The 27,062-nt window shown below is 44.7% G+C and overlaps 1 protein-coding gene across 1 annotated transcript in view; it reads left to right on the top strand.

The window, feature by feature from the left end:
• Positions 1-25,311, top strand: part of LOC140395848 (uncharacterized) — a 41,466-nt gene extending 16,155 nt beyond the window's left edge. The window contains exons 4-10 of the mRNA XM_072483939.1: positions 3,104-3,385; positions 7,250-7,546; positions 7,679-7,969; positions 8,093-8,389; positions 18,379-18,684; positions 20,288-20,593; positions 24,930-25,311. Coding sequence (XP_072340040.1) covers positions 3,104-3,385; positions 7,250-7,546; positions 7,679-7,969; positions 8,093-8,389; positions 18,379-18,684; positions 20,288-20,593; positions 24,930-25,066 — 1,916 coding nt within the window. The 3' untranslated portion in view covers positions 25,067-25,311. The remainder of the gene's footprint in view (positions 1-3,103; positions 3,386-7,249; positions 7,547-7,678; positions 7,970-8,092; positions 8,390-18,378; positions 18,685-20,287; positions 20,594-24,929) is intronic.
• Positions 25,312-27,062: the final 1,751 nt, after the last annotated feature.

The raw sequence follows: 27,062 nt of genomic DNA, 5'->3' as shown, positions 1-27,062 counted from the left end.
CCTGGACACACTGCACAAACACCACCCCATCCAAACTATTTGATCTAAAGACTTTCCACTCAATGTTTGGGAAGTTGAAGTCACCCATTACTACTACCCTGTGACTTCGGCACCTTTCCAAAATCTGTTTCCCAATCTGTTCCTCCACATCTCTGCTACTATTGGGGGACTATGGAAAACTCCCAACACGGTGACTGCTCCTTTCCTATTTCTGACTTCAACCCATACTACCTCATTAGGGTGATACTCCTCGAACTGCCTTTCTGCAGCTGTTATACTATCTCTAATTAACAATGCCACCCCCCACCTCTTTTACCACCCTCCCTAATCTTATTGAAACATCTAGAACCAGGGACATCCAACAACCATTTCTGCCCCTGTTCTATCCAGGTTTCTGTGATGGCCACCACATCGTAGTCCCAAGTACCCAAGCCTTACGTTTACCCACCTTATTCCTGATGCTTCTTGCGTTGAAGTATACACACTTCAACCCATCCCCATGCCTGCAAGTACCCTCCTTTGTCAGTGTTCCCTTTCCCACTGCCTCACTACACACTTTGGCGTCCTGAATATCGGCTACCTTAGTTGCTGGACTACAAATCCGGTTCCCATTCCCCTGCCAAATTAGTTTAAACCCTCCCGAAGAGTACTAGAAAACTTCTCTCCCAGGATATTGGTGCCCCTCTGGTTCAGATGCAACCCGTCCTGCTTGTACAGGTCCCACCTTCCCCAGAATGCGCTCCAATTATCCAAATACCTGAAGCCCTCCCTCCTACATCATTCCTGCAGCCACGTGTTCAACTGCACTCTCTCCCTATTCCTAGCCTCGCTATCACGTGGCACCAGCAACAAACCAGAGATTACAATTCTGTCTGTCCTGGCATTTAACTTCCAGCCTAACTCCCTAAACTCGTTTATTACTTCCACACCCCTTTTCCTACCTATGTCGTTGGTACCAATGTGCACCACGACTTCGGCCTGCTCCACCCCCCCCCCCCTTAAGGATCCTGACGACACGATCTGAGACATCCCTGGCCCTGGCACCCGGGAGGCAACATACCTTCCGGGAGCCTCGCTCGCGATCACAGAATCTCCTATTTATTCCTCTAACCATTGAATCTCCTATTATCTCCCTCCTTCCCTTCTGAGCCTCAGAGCCAGACTCAGTGCCAGAGACCTGGACGCTAGGGCCTTCCCCCGGTAAGTCATTCCCCCAACAGCATCCAAACCGGTATACTTGTTTTGAAGGAGAACGGCCATGAGGGATCCCTGCACTGTCTGCCTGTTTGTTCACTTTCCCCTGACTGTAACCCAGCTACTCTTGTCCTGTACCTTGGATGTGGTTACATCCCTGTAACTCTTATCTATAACCCCCTCTGCCTCCCGGATGATCCGAAGGTCCCTAACGCGGTCTCTGAGGAGCTGGAGTTGGGTGCACTTCCCGCAGGTATAGTCAGCGGGGACACCGGTGCTATCTCTCACCACCCACATCCTACAGGAGGATCATGCAACTGGCCTAGCCTCCAACCCCTCTTGCCTTACAGAATATAGCTGCCCTGTGGACCAACTGGAACTCCGCCTTCAGACTCTGCTCCCAGTCAGCTGCACTCTCTGTAAACTCCTGGCTCTCTTCTCGCTCTTTGCGGAAATGTAGGAAACGAAATGAAAGGAGCACTTTACTCCCTCCTCACCTAACTCCCTCAGTCACCAAACCCTCACTATAGCACTCAAATGCACTCAGTGCAAACAAAGTCTGCACTGTAGGTGGATCACTTTTATACTGTGAATCTAGCCTCTGAAAACTGGCCTAATCCAATTAACTATAAAACAAGCTCCAGTTGCAAGTACCTACAAGTAGAACCTTTGTTTAAAGCTGATTGAAAATTCACCTTCTTACAAACCAAAGAGCAACTTTTAAGTCAATTCACTAAATAAAAGAAAGATTAGACTTTAGATAAAAATGAACCCTTATACTCCCTCAGTCACCAAACTCTCACTATAGCACTCAAGTGCACCAAATTCAGCACTCAGTGCAAACCCAATAGAGGGGTCAATTACTCAAGGTCATAGGTTTACAGTGCGAGGGGCAAGATTAGAGGGGATATACGCGGTAAGTGTTTTACACAGAGAGTAGTGGGTGCCTGGAACTCGCTGCCGGAGGAGGTGGTGGAAGCAGGGACGATAGTGACATTTAAGGGGCATCTTGACAAATACATGAATAGGATGGGAATAGAGGGATACCGACGCCGGAAGTGTAGAAGATTTTAGTTTAGACGGGCAGCACGGTCGGCGCAGCGTTGGAGGGCCGAAGGGCCTGTAACTGTGCTGTACTTTTCTTTGTTCTTTGTTCTTCTTCTTTTATTGCATTTAATTTAAGCTCTACGATGGGTTATGATAACTTTTTTATTGAGTGATCCGTTAGAAATACAGAAGATATATAATTGTGATCATTTCTCCTGTTGCTGCTTTTTGTTAGAATTTTTGACTATTTAAGAAGAAAAACCTTAGAATTCCATGGCGGTATGCCCAGTATCTGCTGAGGCGGTAGGCCCAGTATCTGCTGAGGCGGTAGGCCCAGTATCTGCTGAGAAACGGTGAATTTGGAATGATTATTAAATTGTCGCTCACCGTTTAGATAAATTTGGAAAATATGTTCAACATGTTCAACATGTCATCCCTGACAATACATCTTTTGAGGCCTTTCCTCGGCACGAACCCAGTGTCCAAGGTTTCAAATTGGTATTTATGTCCAAGGCATCTGAATTTAATCTGAGGACACTATTTATCCGTCTGGATATTTTGTGAATCTTATTGCCACCTTACATGTCCATTTCAATGACAAATTGAGTTATGTCTTTATTTCCGGAAATGGGTGAACCGATTTAGATTGCATTTCTCGAGAGCAAAACCCACTTATTTCAAATAAATCACAAAGTGTACGTGATGTTCCGATCTCTTGAAACTGCGAAACACATTGCAGGCATATAAGCGACCATCAGAGCACACAATTATTTGGCGGAATTGCATTAAGTCCTGTGTTTCCAAGTCCCACCTTATTGATATAACCTTGACTTGATTAACCTGTTTTGATATATCTGTGAAGGTGAACAGAAGCCAACCATCACAATGAATCCACCATTGGCAGCGTTCGTTCAGGGCGAATTTGTCAAAATAACCTGCAACCTTGAATCTGGCTGCTCAGGATCATGGGTTTCTGTGTATAGCAGCAAAGACAACAAATATCTTAGCGCAGGTCATACGACTGGTGATCAATGTTCTTTCAGCATCAGATTTGAAGTAACTCAAACATCAAGTTATACCTGTGACTACTCGCTAACTGATCCTTCGAAGTTGAGAAGTGACCCTCTGATTGTTACTGCAATCGGTAAGTTTTGGAATACTGTACATAATGGAAAAATCCACGCAATCTAATTAATCGGAAGTTATTGCAGTCACGTCAAGATCATGTTGAGAATGAACTTCTAGGTTTATAACGAACGAATGTTTACGGCCCTTCAAAGTAGAAACTCTGAAATATTTGTTGACTTGCACTATTTGGAGAGTCGTTTTTCCATCTTCACATTCTCCCTTGTCGCCCTGGGTTTCCTCCGGGTGCTCCGGTTTCCTCCCACAAGTCCCGAAAGACATACTTGTTATGTAAATTAGACATTCTGAATTCATTCTCTGTGTACCCGAACAGGCGCCGAAGTGTAGAAACTGGGGGATTTTCATTGTAGTTTCGTTGCAGTGTTAATGTAAGCCTACTTGTCACTCTGATGAAGGTTATCACTACTTCCAGTATTTATGAATACCGACATTGTTCATTTAAAAACCCTTTATTTCCTTAACATTTGGTGCCTGCAATATGTCAAAGTTCATGTTGTTATTTAAAGAAACACTTGCTGCGCTAGTATGGTGAATGTATTCGTACGTTTTGACCCTCAGTCCCTTGTTATGAAAACTGCTGGCACTTTGCGTTAAGGCAGTGACATTTGATTTGACACTCCGCAGTTTAGAATTGCTCCAAAAATCTAGTTCCAGTCGGGGGACACTTCAGCAGTCGAGGCCATTCAGCCTCTGATCTTCGGGTAAGCTTTCTCCAAGGCGCCTTCAGGATGCGCGACAACACAGAATCGGCGAGCCGAAAGGTACAGCCAAGTTTTGCACACATGAGTACGGCGTCAACCGGGACCTTGGATTCATGTTGCATTACATTCACCCCCCCCCCCCCCCCCCCCCACCAACACCAACACCTGGCCTGGGGTTGCGAAATCCTACCAACTGTCCTGGCTTGAGACAATTCACACCTCTTTAACCTAGGGTACCCCTCTCTTCGGCTCGATAAAGACGTAATTACCTGCAAATTCTCGCATTAAAAGTGTCGTCTTGCATCTTTGACTTTGTCTATATAAATGTTTCTGGAATCTACCTCATCATTCACCTGAGGAAGGAGCAGTGCTCATAATTTGATTTGAAACAAACCTGTTGGACTTTATAATATATATTTTCCCCAATCTTTCCCTCTATCTTATCTTTCCTTACCTTGTCTCCCCTTTGCTTCTCCTCCCCCCCTCCCTTTTCTCATTTAATCTCTCTCCCACCCATGTACCCCCTTCCCCCACATCTACATCAGTCACAGTTCATCCTGTGATGTTAGTTTCTCTGCTGTTTGGCCTCTCGGACTTTTTATTCTCTCTGGAGACTGCCAGTGGCACTCTATTCACTTGTTTCTCTGGCTGTGACTCATCTTTTATTCCGTCACCCTACAGTATAAATATTTCGCACCTTCTTTCAGCCTGGATCCCAGTTACCAGTGGTGTACCGCATGGATCAGTTCTGGGTCCTCTGCTGTTTGTGATTTTCATTAATGACTTGGATGAGGGAGTTGAAGGGTGGGTCAGTAAATTTGCAGACGATACGAAGATTGGTGGAGTTGTGGATAGTGAGGAGAGCTGTTGTCGGCTGCAAAGAGACATAGATAGGATGCAGAGCTGGGCTGAGAAATGGCAGATGGATTTTAACCCTGAAAAGTGTGAGGTTGTCCAGTTTGGAAGGACAAATATGAATGCGGAATACAGGGTTAACGGTAGGGCTCTTGGCAATGTCGAGGAGCAGAGAGATCTTACCCAGAGAGTAGTGCGGGCATGGAATGCACTGCCTGTGGAAGTATTTGAGTCGGAAACATTAGGGACCTTCAAGCAGCTATTGGATAGGTACATGGATTCAGGTAGAATGATATAGTGTAGATTAACTTGTTCTTAAGGGCAGCACGGTAGCATTGTGGGTAGCACAATTGCTTCACAGCTCCAGGGTCCCAGGTTTGATTCCGGCTTGGGTCACTGTCTGTGCGGAGTCTGCACGTTCTCCCCGTGTCTGCGTGGGTTTCCTCCGGGTGCTCCGGTTTCCTCCCACAGTCCAAAGATGTGCGGGTTAGGTGGATTGGCCGTGATAAATTGCCCTTAGTGTCCAAAATTGCCCTTAGTGTTGGGTGGGGTTACTGGGTTATGGGGATAGGGTGGAGGTGTTGACCTTGGGTAGGGCGCTCTTTCCAAGATCCGGTGCAGACTCGATGGGCCGAATGGCCTCCTTCTGCACTGTAAATTATATGATAATTTATGATTAATCTAGGAGAAAGTTTCGGCACAACATCGTGGCCCGAAGGGCCTGTTCTGTGCTCTATTTTTCTATGTTCTATATTTTTCTTGCCTTTTAGCCTTGACACAGAGTCATTGGATCAAAACGTTAGCTCTTTTCTCTCCCGACAAATGCTGCCAGACCTGCTGAGATTTCCAGCATTTTCTCTTGTGGTTGGATACTCCAGCATCCGCAGTAATTTGGTTTTAAACAAGACATACCCACCCCAACCTCCCCCCCAACAATTGTAGAACCCCTCCTTCATCGCCCTCAGTTCGAACTTTATCTTCTCTCGGGCCAAAAGCTCCAGTAAATTCCCCACTACGCCGAGGCACAGGGTGGCGAGGCTGACCTCCACCCCAACAAAAGCCGCCTTCAAGTGATCAACCAGGCGAAGGCTAAGATATCCTCCCCTGCGCCCGCCTGCAGCTCGAGCTGGTCCGACACCCCGAAAATGGCTTCTAGGGGGCCGGGCTTCACATCCACATGCAGCCCCCCGAAACTATCCTGAATACTGACCTCCAAAATTTTCTAGTTTCAGACAGGCCCAAAGCATGATTCGCGGGTCCCCTCCCACATCCCTCACAGGCATCCTCCACCTCCTGGAACAGCCGGCTCATCCTTGATTTAGTGAGGTGAGCCCTGTAACAATACCTTCAGCTCCATCAGCCCCAACCTCACCCAAGAAATGGAGGCATCACACCACAATCACTCTTGAATCACCATCCCCAACTCTTCATTCCATTTCATCCTCATCCCCTCCATAGACACTTAATCCTCCTCCAGGATCAGCCCGTAAATCGCCTGGATGACTTTCTTCTCTTATTCCCCCGCTGTCGACACTTCCTCCAAAATCGAAGGGGCCGGCGCTACTGGGAACGTCGGGAATACCTTTGTTGTGAAGTCCGCTTCCGGCATATACCTAAACCCACCTGTGTCAATCCATATTTCTTTCCCAACTCCTGTAGACTCGAAAATCGTCCCCCAAGAAACAAATCCTACGTCACATGATTCCCATTCTCCCCCCAGCCGCCAAACCTCGAATCCATCCTTCCTGACCCGAAACCGTGATTCCCCCGAATCGGCATCCCCCCTTACCCAGTCCTCCATTTAAAGTACTGCCTAAACTGCCTCCAGATCCTCAGTGTGGCCACCACCACCTGACTCCCCGAATTCATGGGTAAGACAGTATTATGTGGCGACCAAGTCAGGAGACTGTCACCTGTCCTATTTAATCTCGGTCCGCTCAAATACAGAACAGCTGGTGCGAAATTGCCTTTATTTCCCACCGCAGTGAGACTCTGATAAGTTACGATGTTGTTTTACATCTGCATGTTTTACTTTGGCCAATTTGCGTAACTTGTTCTTCGGGTTTAATTTCCCCCATAGAAATGAAATGAAAATCGATTATTGTCACAAGTAGTCTTCAAATGAAGTTACTGTGGAAAGCCCCTAGTCGCCACATTCCGGCGCCTGTTCGGGGAGGCTGGTCCGGGAATTGAACCGTGCTGCTGGCCTGCCTTGGTCTGCTTGCAAAGCCAGCTTTGAAAGAAAAGCAGGAGAGACTTTTTGGACTGACTAAATGTTTGTCCATTTCACTATTTTGCATGCACAGATCGACCGAAAACTCCGTCAATCGCGTTGAACATCCCGTTCGCCGTTTCTATGAAAGGCGAATTCGTCACGATTATCTGCTTCGTTAGTTCTCATTATTCATGCAACTGGATGGCCCTGTCCAGAAACGGTGAAGAAATACGGCGGGCGTCAGCTCAGAGTGACGTCAATTACCATTCGGCTAATTTCCGAATTGCAACAACAACTTCGGCAATTTATACATGCAGATGTGTAACGCCAGTGTCAGATAACTGGCTGATATCAGAGCACAGTGAACGGATCACTATCACGGCAATAGGTAAATAGCAGGACCAATGATTATTCACTGTTAATATTGCAGAGATTTTCTTCAGATTCAATTTTCTTTGTTTTAATGTAAACTTAACATCTCCCCCAGTAGTTGAGACAAATTTATTTTTCTTTTCGACAGACAATCCGCGGAAACCCACCATCTCTCTCAGTCCCTTGCAGAATATGTTTGTTATGGGAGAAATAGGGACCATTAATTGCAGCGTCGATTTTCACTCCTCCGTTTATGGATTCCATCTTTATGACGCTGGTCAGGATATTAACAGCTGCTACACCGAAGGGAACAGCCATTTTTCCACTTTCCAAATACAGCCACTAATTACCGCCGATTACACCTGCGTCTGTTGGGTAAAGGTTTTCGACCAGTGGGAATGTTCTGTAAAGAGTGACACAATCTCAGTGACTGTAGTTGGTAAGTGATGGGTTTTCCACTTACGATGCCAGTAGAAACTAACCCTCCATTTCTAGAAATTCCAGTTGTTTGTTTTCAATTAATATTCAACTCGATGTCATTGTCTTTCTTTATTTAAATCAGATCGCCCCCCAAAACCATCTATCAGGTTAAATGAGTCTGAAAGCATTTTTCTGAAAGATGAACGTATCACTGTTACCTGTGAGGCTGGACTTCAGCAAGCACCCATCCAGTTTAATTTGTACCAAGGCGGAGTCCGCCATTCCGTCTTCAGGAGCAGTAGGACTGGATACAGTAACGTTGCCACTTTCAGACTGGTAGCCGGTAAGACGGAAGATTACTGGTGTGCTTATCAAATAGCCCAAAACGGGCGTCGCATAGCCTCAGAAAACAGCACAAATATCCAGGCTCCTGTTATTGGTGAGCTGAACAATATTTCACATTTTTGTTATCACATGTTGCTATGAAATATAATTTACAAAATGTAGAGACATTACTTGCCTTGAGGTCATGGAAACGCACTTCAAGACATCGATGTAAGCTCTTGCATTTGAGACCACATTGGAGAACGCTCGGATCATTGCTGTTCCTCAGCGGTTTGTGAAGCCAGTATCCGCAGAGGGAGAAGGTACTTTTTTTTTGTGACAGCGTTGGGGGGTGGAAGTGAGTCTGCAGGGTGTATTTTCCAATATATGTCCCTGATCTAACAACATGATTCTGGCATAAGGTAAACAAAAAACCAGGAAATAGAGCAGGAGGAGGCCTGACGGCCCTTCGAGGCCGCTCCGCCATTTATTATGATTATGACAGATCATCAAGTTTAATACCCGAAACCCGCCTTTCCCCCATATCCCTCGATCCCTTTATCCGCAAGAGCTATATCTAATTCCTTCTTGAAATTACACAACGGTTTGGCCTCAACTACTTTCTGTGGGAGGCTAATCCACAGATTCACCGCTCTCTGGGTAAAGAAATTTCTCCTCACCTCAGTCCTAAAAGGTTTACCCCTTATCGACAAATTGGCTTCACCAATGCCCCATATAATTGCAGTAAAACATCTCTATTCTTCTACTCAAATCCTCTCGTTATGAAGGCAAACATATCATTTGCCTTCTTTACTGCCTGCTGTACCTGCGTGCTTACTTTCAGCGACTGATGCACGAGGACAGCAAGGTCTCGCTGAGTATCCGCCTCCCTCAATTTACACCCATTCAAATAATAATCTGCCTTCCTATTTTGGCTACCGAAGTGGATAACCTCACATGATAGAAATGAAGCTATGACAGGTGAGGACCTTGAGAGGATTATTATCACTAAGGAGGTAGTGATGGGCAAGCTAATGGGGCTAATGGTAGACAAGTCTCCTGGCCCTGATGGAATGCATCCCAGAGTGCTAAAAGAAATGGCTAGGGAAATTGCAAATGCGCTAGTGATAATTTACCAAAATTCACTAGACTCTGGGGTGGCCCCGGCGGATTGGAAATGAGTAAATGTGACACCACTGTTTAAAAAAGGTGAGCAGAAAGCGGGTAATTATAGGCCACAAAGCTTAACCTTGGTAGTAGGGAAGATGCTGGAATCTATCATCAAGGAAGAAATAGCGAGGCATATTGATGGAAATTGTCCCATTGGGCAGACGCAGCATGGGTTCATAAAGGGCAGGTCGTGCCTAACTAATTTCGTGGAATTCTTTGAGTACATTACCAGAGCGGTAGATAACAGGGAGCCAATGGATGTGGTATATCTGGATTTCCAGAAAGTCTTTCACAAGGTGCCACACAAAAGATTGCTGCAAAAGGTAAAGATTCATGGCATTAAGGGGAAAGTAGGAGAATGGATAGAGAATTGGTGAATTCATAGAAAGGAAAGAGTAGCGATTGATGGGTGTTTCTCTGGTTGGCAATCAGTAGCTAGTGGTGTCCCTCAGGGATCAGTGTTGGGCCCACAATTGTTCACAATTTACATAGATGATTTGGAGTTGGGGACCAAGGGCAATGTTTCCAAGTTTGCAGACGACACTAAGATGAGTGGTAAAGCAAAAAGTGCAGAGGATACCGGAAGTCTGCAGAGGGATTTGGTTAGGTTAATTGAATGTGCTAGGGTCTGGAAGATGGAATATAATGTTGACAAATGCGAGGTTATCCATTTTGGTAGGTATACCAGCAAAAGAGATTATTATTTAAATGATAAAATATTAAAACATGCTGCTGTGCAGAGAGACCTGGGTGTGCTAGTGCATGAGTCGCAAAAAGTTGTTTCACAGGTGCAACAGGTGATTAAGAAGGCAAATGGAATTTTGTCCTTCATTGCTAGAGGGATGGAGTTTAAGACTAGGGAGGTTCTGCTGCAATTGTATAAGGTGTTAGTGAGGCCACACCTGGAGTATTGTGTTCAGTTTTGGTCTCCTTACTTGAGAAAGGACGTACTGGCACTGGAGGGTGTGCAGAGGAGATTCACAAGGTTAATCCCAGAGCTGAAGGGGCTGGATTACGAGGAGAGGTTGAGTAGACTTGGACTGTACTCGTTGGAATTTAAAAGGATGAGGGGGATCTTATAGAAACATATAAGATTATGAAGGGAATAGATAGGATAGATGCGGGCAGGTTGTTTCCACTGGCGGGTGAAAGCAGAACTAGGGGGCATAGCTTCAAAATAAGGGGAAGTAGATTTATGACTGAATTTACGAGGAACTTCTTCACCCAAAGGGTTGTGAATCTATGGAATTCCTTGCCCAGCGAAGCAGTTGAGACTCCTTCATTAAATGTTTTTAAGATAAAGATAGATAGTTTTTCGAAGAATTAAGGGTTAAGGATTAAGGATTAAAGGTTATGGTGTTCGGGCCGGAAAGTGGAGCTGAGTCCACAAAAGATCAGCCATGATCTCATTGAATGGCGGAGCAGGTTCGAGGGGCCATATGGCCGACTCCTGCTCCTAGTTCTTATGTTCTTATTTACATTATACTGCATCTGCCATGCATGCGTCCACTCACTCAGCCTGTCCAAATCCCGCTGAAGCATCTCTGCATCCTCCTCACAGCTCATCCTCCCACCCAACTTTGCATCATCTGCAAATTTAGGAACAGCAGATTTATTTTCCGTGTACAAATCATTAATATATAATGTGAACAGCTGGAGCCCTAGCACAAATCCCTGCGGTATCCCACTGGCCACTGTTGCCAATTCATAAAGTCCCATTTCTTCCACCTTTTTGCTTCCTGTCTGCTAACCGGTTTTCTAGCTAACTCAAGACACTATCCGTAATCTCATGCAATTTAACTTTACATATTAATTTGCGATGTGCGACCTTGTCGAAAGCCTTCTGGAAATCCACATAAACGACATCCACTCTCCCTGGTCATCTCTACAAGTGATGTCTTTAATGTATTGAAAGGTCGGCACCCTGTTTGGCATATTGTGAGGTGAGAAACATATATTGCTGAAGAACTAGTAATTTCTTTTTGGTTTTCGAGTTCTCGGCATCCCTTTTAGGCACGAAATGACTGACAGGTAATATTGTTCACGAATCAATTTCATATGGAAGTGCCAAACAAGTTTGGCATGAACTATGTCAATAAAAATCATCGAACCATACAATCCCTACAGTGCATAACTAGGCTATTCGGTCGATCGAGTCTGCACCGACCGTCTGGAAGAGGAGCCCATCCAGGTCCAATCCCCACTCTATCCCCGTAACCTCACCTTGGAGAAAATTAGTATAGCCAACCCACCTAGCCTGTACATCTTGCACAGTGGGAGGAAACCAGTACTCGCAGAGGATAAGCACAGACACGGGAAGAATACAGGAAGGGTGTGGAAGCATTGGAAAGGGTGCAAAGGATGCTGCCTGGTTTGCAGGATACGTCTTATAAAGAAACGTTGAGGGAGCTGGGCTTTTCACTTTGGAGCGGAAGAGGATGAGAGGCGATTTAACAGAGGTTTATAAGAAGTTGAGGGGGATAGATAGAGTGGACGTACAGAGACTATTTCCTCGGGTGGATGTAGCTGTTACAAGGGGGCATAACTATAAGATTCAGTGTGGGAGATATAGGAGGGATATCCGAGGTAGGTTATTTACTCAGAGAGTGTTTCGGGTGTGGTTGGACTGCCTGCTGTGATAGTGGAGTCAGACACTTTAGGAACTTTCAAGCGGTTATTGGATAGGCACATGGAGCACACCAGAATGACAGGGAGTGGGATAGCTTGATCTTGGTTTCGGACAAAGCTAGGCACAACATCGAGGGCCGAAGGGCCTGTTCTGAACTGTACTGTTCTATATCAATAATGTGAAAACTCCACAGAGGCAGTCATCCGAGGTTAGAATCGAACCCAGGTCTCTGGCACTGTGAGGCAGCAGTGTTAACCACTTTGCCACCGTCAACGTGCAAAACATTCGCTGCACTCCCTCGAGAGCAAGAACATCCTTTCTCAGACAAGGAGACAAAAACTGCTCACAATATTCTAGGTTTGGCCTCACTAAGGCCCTGTACAATTGCAACAACACACCCCTGCTCCTGTACTCAAAACCTCTCGCAATGAAGGCCAACAAACCATTAGCCTTCTTTACCGCCTGCTGCACCTGCATGCTTACCTTCAGCGACTGGTGCACAAGGACACCCAGGTCCCGCTGCACACTCCCCTCTCCCAATTTACAACTGTTCAGGTAGTAATGTGTCTTCATTTTTTTTGCTTCCAATGTGAATAACCTCACGCTTATCCAAATTATACTGCATCTGCCATTGATTTGCCCACTCGTCCAACCTGTGCAGTACATGTTGTAGGATTTCTGAATCCTCGTCACAGTTCTCCCTCCCACCTAACTGGGTATTATCTGCACACTTTGAGATGTTACATTATGTTCCCTCATCCAAATAATTAATATATATTTTGAATAGCTGGGGTCCCAGACCGATCCCTGTGGCACCCCACTAGTTACTGCCTGCCAATTTGAAAAGGACCCATTAATTCCGAACCATTGTTTCCTCTCGGGCAACCAGTTTTCTATCTACCACAATACATTTCCACCAATCCCATGCGCTTTATATTGTAGTTCCTGTTAACATTTCAGGTGACATTTTATTTGCTCAAGTTTATTCGCTATATTGGATTTAGAACAAAAAAATAAAATTTCAGGCACAATTTAGCGAGTAATTTGAGAAATTCATCCCACATTAACTGATATCACTGATAGACAGGTGGGGTTTGACAATGTTCCAATTAACTCTACCAAATAATTTAGACTCAGAAAACCTCATACATTCTTCATACGTTGATTGCCAAAATATTATTTGTTTATACCCATAAACTTTAGATAAATCGGGTTTTGAGTATTTGGAAGAACATCTCATATCAATTTAGTTCATTATTGTCAATTACCCTTAGCAGTATTCAGGATGTGGGGCAGAAAATAAATCAGGAGATTGAGAAAGCATGTAAAAAAGGCACTATCACAATAATCATGGGGGACTTCAATATGCAGGTGGACTGGGAAGATCAGGTTGGTAGTGGATCCCAAGAAAAGGAATTTGTGGGATGCTTAAGAGATAGTTTTTTGGAGCAGCTTGTGACAGAGCCCACTAGGGAACAGGCAATTTTGGATTTGATGATGTGTAATGAGGCAGACTTGATTAGGGATCTTAAGGTGAAGGAACCCTTAGAGAGCAGTGACCACAATGCTATCGGCCAGGGTTTAGACAACACCAAAATGTATCATGGAGTTTACCTGACCCAGAACTGTTTATAGATTTTAGTTATGAGGAGCACAAGGGCTTAACTTTCAGGTGTTATTCAACAGAAACCTTCAGCACTTTTAATCAAAAACAACGTTTTTTTCTGCGAATTCGGTTAACATTTCTACAAACTCACACACAGTAAGCATTTTTATCAACTAAAATATAAATGCCCCACACAGCTGCAGTTCTCTCTCTATATATAAAACCTTTAATAACTTCCCTTTCTGCTGTTTCAACCTGATAACAACATCCAATAAAACCAGAACTACCCCTTTTACCAAAACAGTAGGTTTGAATTCATTACAGTAAACAGTTATCACTTTAAAATTATCAAGTGGTCTGGACACATTTTAACGTGCAGAGAGAGAGAGAGAGAGCAGAGAAGCCTTCTTTGTCTGAATCCAGCTTACAAAGGGCAGCACGGTAGCCTTGTGGATAGCACACTTGCTTCACAGCTCCAGGGTCTCAGGTTCGATTCCGGCTTGGGTCACTGTCTGTGCGGAGTCTGCACATCCTCCCCGTGTGTGCGTGGGTTTCCTCCGGGTGCTCCGGTTTCCTCCCACCGTCCAAAGATGTGCAGGTTAGGTGGATTGGCCAAGATAAATTGCCCTCAGTGTCCAAAATTGCCCTTTTCTGTTGGGTAGGGTTACTGTGTTGTGGGAATCGGGTGGAGGTGTTGACCTTGGGTAGGGTGCCCTTTCCAAGAGCCGGTGCAGTCTCGATGGGCCGAATGGCCTCCTTCTGCACTGTAAATTCTATATCTATGTTAAAGGTGTAAAGGAAAGTAAAACTCAGAGCCACATCCAGCTCCCTGCTCAAAAGCAAAAGCCAGAGCCACAGCCCAGCTCCACCCACACAATGACACCACTGAAGCTAATTGAAGAACACACATTTCTTAAAGGGACACTCCCATGACAACAATAAGATAGAATTTACCCAGCGGTTTGAGAGGCAGAAGCTGGAGTCAGGCGCTACGGTATTACAATTCAATAAGGGTAGCTACAAAGACACGAGGGAGGAGCTGGCCAGAGTTGATTGGAAAAGGAGACTAGCAAGGAAGGCAGTGGAACAGCAATGGCAGGAGTTTTGGGGGTTATTCGGGAGGCACAGCAGAAATTCATCCCAAGGAGGAGGAAACAAGGACAGGACAAGGAATCCATGTTGACGACGGAAGTGAAAGGCAGCATAAAGGCAAAAGAAAAAGCATACAATGTGGCAAGGATTAGTGGGAAGCCTTTAAAAGAGACCAGAGAACGACTAAAAAAGCAATAAGGGGGGGAGGGGGGAGAAGATGAAATATGAGTGCAAGCTAGCTAGTAATATAAAAGAAGATAGGAAGAGATTTTTTCAACATATAAAAGGTAAGAGAGAGGCAAAAATTGGCATTGGACTACTGGAAAACGTGGCTGGAGAAGTAATAATAGGAAACAAAGAAATGGCAGACGAACTAAATAGTTACTTTGCATCAATCTTCACGGTGGAAGACACCAGTGAGATGCCAGAGCTCCAGGAGAACCAGGGGGCAGAGGTGAGTGCAGTGACCATCACCAAGGAGAAGGTTCTGGGGAAATTAAAAGGTCTGAAGGTGGATAAGTCACCTGGGTCAGATGGACTATACCCCAGGGTCCTAAAAAAGATAGCTGAGGAGACTGTGGAGGCATTGGTGGTGATCTTTCAGGAATTACAGGAGGCAAGACGGGTCCCAGAGGTAAGATTTTAGAGTCTGTAATTAAAGATGAGATCACGGAGTACTTGGAAGCGCATGGTTAAATAGGACTGAGTCAGCACGGCTTCGTCAAAGGGGGGTCATGTATGTCAAATCTGTTAGAGTCCTTTGAGGAGATAATAAGGAAATCAGACAAAGGAGAACCAGTGGACGTGATTTATTTAGATTTCCAGGAGGCCTTTGACAAGGTGCCGCACAGGAGACTTAAATAAATGAAGAACCCATGAGGTTAAGGGTAAGATCCTGGCATGGATAGAGGATTGGCTGACTGGCAGAAGGCAGAGAGTGGAGATAAAGGGGTCTTTTTCAGGATGGCAGCCGGTGACTAGTGGTGTGCCTCAGGGGTCTGTGCTGAGACCACAACTTTTCACAATATACATTAATGATCTGGAAGAAGGAACTGAAGGCACTGTTGCTAAGTTTGCAGATGAGACAACGATCTGTAGAGGGACAGGTAGTATTTAGGAAGCAAGGGGGCTGCAGAAGGAATTGGACAAGCTAGGAGAGTGGGCAATGAAATGGAGAATGGAATACAATGTGGAGAAGTGTGAGGTTATGCACTTTGGAAGGAGGAATTTAGGCATAGACTATTTTCTAAATGGGGATATACTTAGAAAATCAGAAGCACAAAGGTACTTGGGAGTCCTTGTTCACGATTCTCTTAAGGTTAACGTGCAGGTTCACTCGGCAGTTAAGAAGGCAAATGCAATGTTAGAATTCATGTCAAGAGCGCTAGAATACAAGACCAGGAATGTACTTCTGAGGCTGTATAAGGCTCTGGTCAGACCCCATTTGGAGTATTGTGAGCAGTTTTGGGCCCCGTATCTAAGGAAGGATGTGCTGGCCGTGGAAAGGTCCAGAGGAGGTTCACAAGAATGATCCCTGGAATGAAGAGCTTGTCGTATGAGAAACGGTTGAGGACTCTGGGTCTGTACTCGTTGGAGTATAGAAAGATGAGGGGGAGGGGGGGATCTAATTGAAACGCACAGGATACTGTGGGGCCGGGATAGAGTGGACGTAGAGAGAATGTTTCTAATTGTAGCAAAAACTAGAACCAGAAGACACCATCTCAGACTAATGGGACGATCTTTTAATAATAATAATAGCTCAATGACGTTACTGTGAAAAGCCCCTGGTCGCCACATTCCGGCGCCTGATCGGGGAGGCCAGTATGGGAATTGAACCCGAGCGACTGCCTTATTCTGCATTATATGCCAGCTATTTAGCCCAGTGTGCTAAACCAGCCCCAATAAAACAGATATGAGGTGGAATTCCTTCAGCCAGAGGGTGGTGAATCTGTGGAACTCTTTGCTGCAGAAGGTTGTGGAGGCCAATTCACTGAGTGTCTTTAAGACAGAGATAGATAGGTTTTTGATCAATAAGGGGATCAGGGGTTATGGGGAGAAGGCAGGAGAATGGGGCTGAAAAAATATCAGCCATGGTTGAACGGCAGAACAGACTCGATGGGCCGAGTGGCCTAATTCTGCTCCTATGTCATATGGTCTTCTGGTCAGATTACAGGGAGCATTGTCCAATTTGCGGCTGAATCGTGATTTCCGTCCGAGACGGGAGCGTTTGCCACATTTAAACCTAACTTTCATATCTCCGGTTCTTAAAGATTTTGCCAAGAAAGAGAGCCGATAGTAATAAATGGCGTGAATGGTGAAAACAGTTGTATTTGATTCAAGTTCAATTTCACCCAATAACATCTTGACCTTGTTAAGTTTTAGAAAGGTAATCAGAGGGACTTGGAGTGTTATCTCAAATTAAACCATCTGCTGGGTTACTGGGAAAGGCAGGGGGAGCGACAATAGATGCATTGGTCATTCCTGGAGCCGGCGCGGCCATGAGGAATATAAACCCCTCCTACTTCACTGAGACAATTCTGTAAGAGCCAAATCAGTGGTAAGGGGACAGTAAAATAAGTTATCAAAATGCACATAAGAGGTGCCACTGGCTTCATAGCAGCCATCCGAATAAAAATGGAACAATAGCGTAAATAACAGAAAAAACAAAATGAATGGCACAGAATGGGATTATCATCTCTATTCGGTGTATTGCAAAGGCTGTAGTCCGCCCAGTCTAAGGATAACTTGCTGTTTCTTTGGGGAGCATTGAACGTCTTTGGAAGACCTGGACAAGGAGTACAGTTCGGGGGCAAGACCAAAGGGCGGGAATTCCCAGACGGGAGAAATTTCATGGGCAGGCCAGCTTTTCAATAACCCGTCAACTGTTCCATTTCCGCGCTGGGTGGGATCGGATAATTTACCTCAATGAGTTTACAACTAGCTCAGATGGTGAGACAGCTTGGACAGGAGGGCATGTTCTTTCTGGACATGATCTCCCGTAGCTGACGTTGGGAAATGTGAAACAAAACTTATCTGCTGTTATGACCAAAGCAAATATTAATTCGTGAGCAACTCGCAGCCCCGAGAGAAGCTTGGCTCACACACCACGACCTTCCTTTGTATTCTACAAACGAGCTGAGAACATACTGACCACAGCACTCCACTAACACTGCTGATTTTAAAAAATGAAAGTAAAATATTTACAAAGAAGAAGTAAGATAAACTATGAATAGAACATCACAGTTCGAAATAGTTCCCCCAAAAGATTTGCTACTTGGTCCGACTAGCAAGTAAACTGTTCTGAAGAATCGACTCCTTTAGAATATTTTAACTGAAAATCCAGTAATACCACAAAAGACAAAATTGCTGTTAATTAAATAAAGGTATTTCACGTAACCGCTCCAACTAACGTCCACTCTGCTGTGGAATTCTAATCATCAACAGGTTAGGACATTTTCTTTACAGTGCAATCATTTTTTGGCTTAACAGGATGGCGAATTCCAACTTTACCATTTCCCAGGCTAGACCTGTTTCCTGGCGATCTTCTTATTTAACAACAGAGATTATTGTGCCTCTGTCTATATGTGAACTTTGATTCTAATTTCAGATCCCCCAATAACACCAACGCTTTCGCTGAATCAGAATTTTACGACAATTTTAAGGGGAGAATTATTGTTATTGACTTGCAAAGCCCCACCTCGAGATTCGGACACAATATTTTCTCTGTACAAGTTGAACAACTCATTTACACCGGCAGCGCACAGAATCGTGAAGGGGAGATATTCAGTTACGTTTAACATCACAGGGGCTCTGAATCCTGGTGTAGATGATTATCGATGCATGTATAGCACGAACGTCTCAGGCCGACTGCTCAATTCGGCACAGAGTGACCCTATGGTCTTGACTGTAATAGGTGAGTGCATTTTCTCTCTGAATTGTATGTAAATAACACCTCTACAAACATTAAATTTTATCCTGATCAAATTACAGTTGCCTTGCAAACTCGAGTAGGTTTTTATTCAGCTGATGTTTCTTCATTGAGATAATTTGATCGGTTATTGCTTTTTTCGACAGTTATTTCCAGTTAATACCTAGTATTTAAATTCCAAGTTCTGAATGTTGTTATTCATTAAATACGAAAGCATTGAGTTTACTCGGCAAAGCAATTATGTCTCCCTCTATTGTTCACTCATCATCTACGGGGGTCCAACTCTATCATGCGCGAAAAATCTCTAATTACTTTACACCGGTGGTGTATTTTGCTGTGATACACGAATGGATTTAGTCTGCATCCAATACAGAATGGGGTGACAAGGAATTAAAGAACCGTCCACAGCCATATCCTCACGCCCACCCAGCGACTTTCATGCCCTCGGGATCAATGGAATTTAAATGCCGGCCATAATTCTGCTCCCCCCCCCACCCGACCCCCTCCCCCCCCCCCCCCCCACACCCCCGTCCCGCGGGCGGGAATGGAAAGTTAGCGATCTGACATGCTTCTGTTTAAGAACAGACAACCTTATGAGGAGGAGTGTTTTCGAAGTATTCTGCGGTAATCTCCTTAATATTGGATCCCAGTAATTTGTCCGTGGCAATAACCAATGCCTCCAACTCTTCCCCAGCCCCTTCTTTTCAAACGCTCGGACTCTCGCATTTGTCCAACATTTGGTCTAATAATTTCTTTCTGTCCGACATCCCTTAATCTCTTGAGTCTCAAGTGTAAAAGGACATTTGAAAATTTCACAAAACTACAAAGTAAATCTGGATAGCAACAACTCAACCAACAGAAGAAAAGCAAGCAGTTTGTTCAGAAAACAATGGATATCATTACACATGGCACTAGGAATCGTGTTGCATTGACATTAGCAAGTTGGTAGGTAAGAAGGTCGGATAAAAAAAACGACACTAACAGTTTGATTATCTGAAAGCAGAGCGATGCTTTGTGCACATATCTTGATGCTGTCAACAGAATGTAGATCAACAATGACTAATTATTTTAATTTATGTAGTGCCTCGCTGGAAAAAATTGGGTAAACAAAGCGCTAGATTAAAAGATGGAGAAAAGGTGATTTCATAGAATTTACAGTGCAGAAGGAGGCCATTCGGCCCATCGAGTCTGCACCGGCTCTTGGAAAGAGCACCCTACCCAAGGACCACACCACCCTATCCCCATAACCCAGTAACCCCACCCAACACTAAGGGCAATTTTGGACACTAAGGGCAATTTATCATGGCCAATCAACCTAACCTGCACATCTTTGGACTGTGGGAGGAAACCGGAGCACCCGGAGGAAACCCACGCACACACGGGGAGGATGTGCAGACTCCGCACAGACAGTGACCCAAGCCGGAATCGAACCTGGGAACCTGGAGCTGTGAAGCAATTGTGCTATCCACAATGCTACCGTGCTGCCCTGATCAATAACAGCAGTAGTTTACTCGTGTAAAACATCAACATGAGTTCATGCATATTGCATTTCGTAATTGCACTTAATGTTTCGTTTTGTACTTTTTAGACCACCCCTTAAAACCGATCTGCGTGTTGGAAGCAAAAGGGCCCACTTCTGAAAATGAACAGAATATTACTTTCAACTGCACGGCGCCGAATTCCTACTCTGCGGTGACATTTTATTTCTACGTAAATTCTCAAATACAGTTTCATATTCCTCAAGAAAATGTCGGGAAGAACGGTGCCAGCATCTCTCTCACTGTACCTCGTTTGCAGAACAGGACAGACTTTTATACATGTCGATATGAATTCCAAGTTGCTGGGCGAAGAGTAGAGTCAGAGGCATGTAATCCTCAGAGCCTTCTGCGATCAGGTAAGGTGTTCCAGTATATGTTGCAAATTCTAATGTATATTATTCACTGTGTCACTGATACAGATTAATTCTGCTTTAAAAGTATTGTCAACTGAGTTTTCTCGCCGTCCTGACTGTTGTATTCTGCAGCAAACATTTATAGGTGGAATGCAACTGGTGAGGAGAATGCAAAGTCTGCAGAGCGATTCAGACAGGTTATGTGAGTGGGAAAACTGTAGGAAATAGGATTTAATGTTGGAAAATGCACTTTGGCAGGAAGAAAGAAGAAGCTGATATGGTTCAGATGGCGAAAGGCTGCAGAAATTTGCAGCACAGAGGAGATTCGGTGTCCTCGTACATAATTCGCATACAGCTAGACAAAATGAAAACGAGAACCAAAGAATCGCTACCGTGCAGGAGGAGGCCATTCGGCCCATTGAGTCTGCGCCGACCCTTTGAAAGAGCACTCTATCCAGGCCCAATACCCCGCCACAAACCCAACATTGCGAGATTGGGAACCAATTTAGTACGGCCAATCCACCGAACCAGGTCATCTTTGGACGGTGGGAGGAAACCAAAGGACCGGAGGAAAGCCACGCAGAAACGGGGAGAATAGACAAACTCCACACAGACCGTCCCTGGTGCTATGGAACAGCAGGTCTAACCTTGTGCCACCATTCTACCCGCGAGTGAAGGGGGCAAGATGGAAACGTAGAGTTCCAGATTGTCATATAAAATCAACCATGATCTAATTGAATGACATGGACATGCGATGGGTCGACTTATGTACTTCTGCTTCTACGGATTATGTTAGTATGGTCTAATTTCTACACGTCAAATAACAATTAGAACATAGAACATAGAACATAGAACATTACAGCGCAGTACAGGCCCTACGGCCCTCGATGTTGCGCCGACCTGAGAAACCACTCAAAAGCCCATCTACACTATTCCCTTATCGTCCATATGTCAATCCAAAGACCATCTGAATGCCCTTAGTGTTGGCGAGTCCACTACTGTTGCAGGCAGGGCATTCCATGCCCTTACTACTCTCTGAGTAAAGAACCTACCTCTGACATCTGTCTTATATCTATCTCCCCTCAATTTAAAGCTATGTCCCCTCGTGCTAGACATCACCATCCGAGGAAGAAGGCTTTCACTGTCCACCCTATCCAATCCTCTGATCATCTTGTATGCCTCAATTAAGTCACCTCTTAACCTTCTTCTCTCTAACGAAAACAGCCTCAAGTCCCTCAGCCTTTCCTCATAACCATACCAGGAAACATTCTGGTAAATCTCCTTTGCACCCTTTCCAATGCTTCCACATCCTTCCTATAATGTGGTGACCAGAATGCACGCAATACTCCAAATGCGGCCGCACCAGAGTTTTGCACAGCTGCAACATGACCCCATGGCTCCAAAACTCAATCCCTCTACCAATAAAAGCTAACACACCGTACGCCTTCTTAACAACCCTCTCAACCTGGATGGCAACTTTCAGGGATCTATGTACATGGACACCGAGGTCTCTCTGCTCATCCACACTGCCAAGAATCTTACCATTAGCCCAGTACTCTGTCTTCCTGTTATTCCTTCCAAAATGGATCACCTCACACTTTTCTGCATTAAACTCCATTTGCCACCTATCAGCCCAGCGCTGCAGCTTATCTATGTCCCTCTAAAACTTGTAACACCCTTCCGCACTGTCCACAACTCTAGCGACTTTAAAGTTATCAGCAAATGTACTCACCCATCCTTCCACGCCTTCCCCCAGGTCATTTATAAAAATGACGAACAGCAGTGGCCCCAAAACAGATCCTTTTGGTACACCACTAGCAACTGGACTCCAGTCTGAATACTCCCCATCAACCACCACCCTTTGTCTTCTTCCAGCTAGCCAATTTCTGATCCAAACTGCTAAATCACCCTGAATCCCATGCCTCCGTATTTTCTGCAGCAGCCTACCGTGGGGAACGTTATCAAACGCTTTACTGAAATCCATATACACCACATCAACTGCTTTCCCCTCATCCACCTGTTTGGTCACCTTCTCAAATAACTCAATAAGGTTTGTGAGGCACGACCTACCCTTCACAAAACTGTGTCGACTATCTCTAATCAAATTATTCCTTTCCAGATGATTAAACATCCTATCTCTTATAAACCTTTCCAAGATTTTTCCCAGAACAGAAGTAAAGCTCACTGGTCTATAGTTACCGGGGTTGTCTCTACTCCACTTCTTGAACAAGGGGACAACATTTGCTATCCTCCAGTCTGCTGGCACTATTCCTGGAGACAAAGATGACTTAAAGGTCAAAGCCAAAGGCTCAGAAATCTCCTCCCTAGCTTCCCAGAGAATTCTAGGATAAATCCCATCCGGCCCAGGGGACTTATCTATTTTCCCACTTTCCAGAACTACTAACATCTCCTCGTTATGAACCTCAAGCCCTTCTAGTCTAGTAGCCTGAATCTCAGTATTCTCCTCGACAACATTGTCTTTTTCCTGTGTGAATACTGACGGAAAATATTTATTTAGCACCTCTCCTATCTCCTCGGACTCCAAGCACAACTTCCCACTACTGTCCTTGACTGGCCCTACTCTTACCCTAGTCATTCGTTTATTCCTGACATATCTATAGAAAGCTTTAGAGTTATCCTTGATCCTACCTGTCAAAGACTTCTCATGTCCCCTCCTGGCTCTTCTTAGCTCTCTCTTTAGGTTCTTCCTAGCTAACTTGTAACTCTCGAACGCCCTAACTGAACCTTCATGTCTCATCTATACATAAGCCTCCTTCTTCCTCTTGACAAGTGTTTCGACTGCTTTAGTAAACCACGGTTCCCTTGCTCGACCACTTCCTCCCTGCCTGACAGGTACATACTTATCAAGGACATGCAGTAGCTGCTCCTTGAACAAGCTCCACATTTCCATTGTGCCCATCCCCTCCAGTTTTCCTCTCCATCCGATGCATCCTAAGTCTTGCCTCAACGCACCATAATTGCTTTTCCCCCAGATATAGCTCTTGCCTGCGGTATATACCTATCCCTTTCCATCACTAAAGTAAACGTAATCGAATTGTGGTCACTATCACCAAAGTGCTCACCTACCTCCAAATCTAACACCTGTCCTGGTTCATTACCCAGTACCAAATCCAATATGGCCTCGGCTCTCGTTGGTCTATCTACATACTGTGTCAGGAAATCCCTCCTGCACACATTGGACAAAAACGGATACATCTAAAGTACTCGAACTATAGCGTTTCCAGTCAATATTTGGAAAGTTAAAGTCCCCCATAACAACTACCCTGTTGCTTTCGCTCCTATCCAGAATCATCTTTGCAATCCTTTCCTCTGCATCTCTGGAACTTTTCGGAGGCCTATAGAAAACCCCTAAAGGGTGACCTCTCCTCTCCTGTTTCTAACCTCAGCCCATACTACCTCAGTAGACGAGTCCTCATCAAATGTCCTTTCTGCCACCGTAATACTGTCCTTGACTAACAATGCCACCCCTCCCCCTTTTTTACCACCTTCCCTGAGCTTACTGACATATCGAAACCCCGGCACCTACAACAACCATTCCTGTCCCTGCTCTACCCATGTCTCCGAAATGGCCACAACATCGAAGTCCCAGGTACCAACCCATGCCGCAAGTTCACCCACCTTATACCGGATGCTCCTGGCATTGAAGAAGACACACTTTAAACCACCTTCCTGCCTGCCGGTACACTCCTGCAACTTTGAAACCTCACTCATGACCTCACTACTCTCAGCCCCCTGTATGCTGGAGCGACAATTCAGGTTCCCAAGCCCCTGCTGAACTAGTTTAAATCCTCCCGAAAGCATTAGCAAATCCCCCCCCCCCCCCAGGATATTGGTCCCCCTCTGGTCCAGGTGTTGACTGAGCAGTCCATCAGATGATGGCACCGTTGGTTGTGACAGCATTTACTGGCCACCCCTAAATGCCATGCACGACCAGACAACTTTAGAGGGCACTTCAGACTCACATTGCTGTGGATCTGGAGCCGCATGTAGAACAGACCAGGTGAAAGCGGCAGGTTTCCTTTCATGTAGATCACCAATGGACCAGATTTATTTTTACTGACAATCGACCATATCGAGTTTTACTTTCAATTCTAGATGTATTCGGACATCGGTCCCCAGAACATGACCATGGGTCTCTGAGTAACTAGTACAGTGACAATAACACTGCTCCAACAGAAATGTGTGCAATGGGTCGCGTGCCTCAATGTGTGATTTTCTATTCATTTGAACTATTTATTACGAAGTTGCCAATTTGAAAACAAAATATCTTAACTGCCTGCAGAATACAATAGACCCTATTCATGTCATTTTGTTTCAGATGGAATGAACATATATATTTTAATTGCTTTGGGATCTGCGATACTTCTATTTCTGTTGATCACTATTTCAATATGTAGCGTGGTGATCATGAAAAAAGGTAATCGGTCAATTGTTGTCAACAAATGTGATGATTAAATGTGTATGCCTAGTGCCTGCTGGATATTCTATAAGTTGCTATTGTGTCTATGGTCAGGAAACACCACACATAGCAAATGCACTGACGGTCATAATGTTTTCCCGCAAGAAAAAGACCCTTCGGCCCACGGTGTCTGTGCTGACTATCAAGCACTTATCTTTTCGAATCCCATTTTTCAGCACTTAACCTTGTAACCTCTGGCATTTTTAGTTGTCACCCAAATATTTCTGAAATGTTGTCAAGTTTCCCGTCTCTCTAACACTTTCAGACAGTCAGTTCCAGATTCCCATTTGACTCTGGGTGCAAAAGCTGTTCCACAAATCCAGTTACTATCTTCGTACTTACCTTACAACTATGCCTCTTTGTCATTGACCCCACCGCTAATGGAATATATTTCTTCCTATGCACCTTATCTATGCCAATCATAATGGTTTACATCTCAATCAGGTCCCCCCTCAGCCTTCTCTGCTCTGAGGAAAATAACCAAAGCCGTACTAACCTCCCTTCTTATCTGAAACGCTCCAACCAAGGACAAATCCTGGGGAATTTCCTGGGAATCCACTTTGTGCAAATCATATCGTTCCTATCGTGTCGTAAACAGAGCTGCCCACGGTTCTCGAGTTCTGGCTGCGTGGGTTTCCTTCAGGTGCTCCGGATTCCTCCCAGAAGTCCCGAAAGACATGCTGGTAGGTGAATTGGACATTCTGAATTCTTCCTCTGTGTACCTGAACAGGCGCCGGAGTGTGGCAACTAGGGGATTTTCACAGTAATTTCATTGCAGTGTTGATGCAAGCCTGCTTGTGACAATAAAGATTATTATTATCATTTGCCATTAGCACCGTCTGTAGAAAAGCGGTGGGAAAATGCGTAAATAGAGCGTCAACTTCTTTGGTTGGCACTACAGCCTCACGACGCAAAGGAACCGGTCCTCGGTCACTGTCCCTGTGGAGTTTGCACATTCTCTGTGTAGGTCTCACTCCACCAACTCAAAGATGTGAGGTTACGGGAATTAGCCACGCTAAATTGTCGCTTAATTGGAACAAAAAAATTGGGGACTTTAAATTTATATTAAAAAATAAAAACAAGAACTAACCAACTAATTCTTAATAAGTAAAATTGCAGCCAGAAGATTTGAGCCACGTGAACACGACTGGAAAGAATTAGCTCTGGTAGCATTATCCTACCCTGAGCATACTTTACGTACGTGTTATTGTAAATAGAATGAGACCCATTTATTTATGTCAGTTATAGAAGTATTAACTCTAATTGTTTTGGCAAAGTAAATCATTTGGGGACACTCCCATATGGAAGTCCCCTCCAAGCGACAAACTCTCCTGACTTGAAAATATATCGGCTGATGCTTCACTGTCGCTGGGTCAAAATCCTGGAACTCCCTCCCAACAGTACTGTGGGTGTATCTACGCGAGAGGAACTGTAGCACTTCAAGAACACTGGTCACCATTTCCTTCTCAAGGGCAATTCTGGATAGACAATAAATGCTGGCCGAGACACAAATCCCACATCTCTTGAAAGAATATTTTTTTAAAAGTGCATTAGCATGCAGTGAGTAAAGGTTGGCAAAAAGACATGCCGCTCAGCCCCTCTGTTTCCATCTCCATTCAACTGTTCCATAGCACCACTGCATCTCAGATCCATTTCCCACATTGTTCCATATACGTTAGTATGTTTTTCTTAAAACTAAACTGAGTGTGGTTTTATTTCATGCACCCCAATGTTTGGGGTAATAAAGTCTAATGGCTAAGAATGTTTGGAAAGAGCTCTTCCTGATTAACCTCTTAAAATGATGAATTCGGATGTTCATATATCTTTGTGCTCCTGATATCCACACCTCCCACACTTTTGAACTCTTTTGATTAATTTGTTGCTCCATGTCCAACGCTCGATGGAATGAAGACCCCATGAATACTATTCCCTCAAAATCGAGCTTCCTAAGCTCAACATTACAATGGTGAATCTGCACGGGGGTTATATCTT

The sequence above is a fragment of the Scyliorhinus torazame genome, chromosome 19 (genome assembly GCF_047496885.1).
Source record: "Scyliorhinus torazame isolate Kashiwa2021f chromosome 19, sScyTor2.1, whole genome shotgun sequence".
NCBI classification, from domain to species: domain Eukaryota; kingdom Metazoa; phylum Chordata; class Chondrichthyes; order Carcharhiniformes; family Scyliorhinidae; genus Scyliorhinus; species Scyliorhinus torazame.
This window is presented reverse-complemented; position numbering and strand designations above follow the sequence as displayed.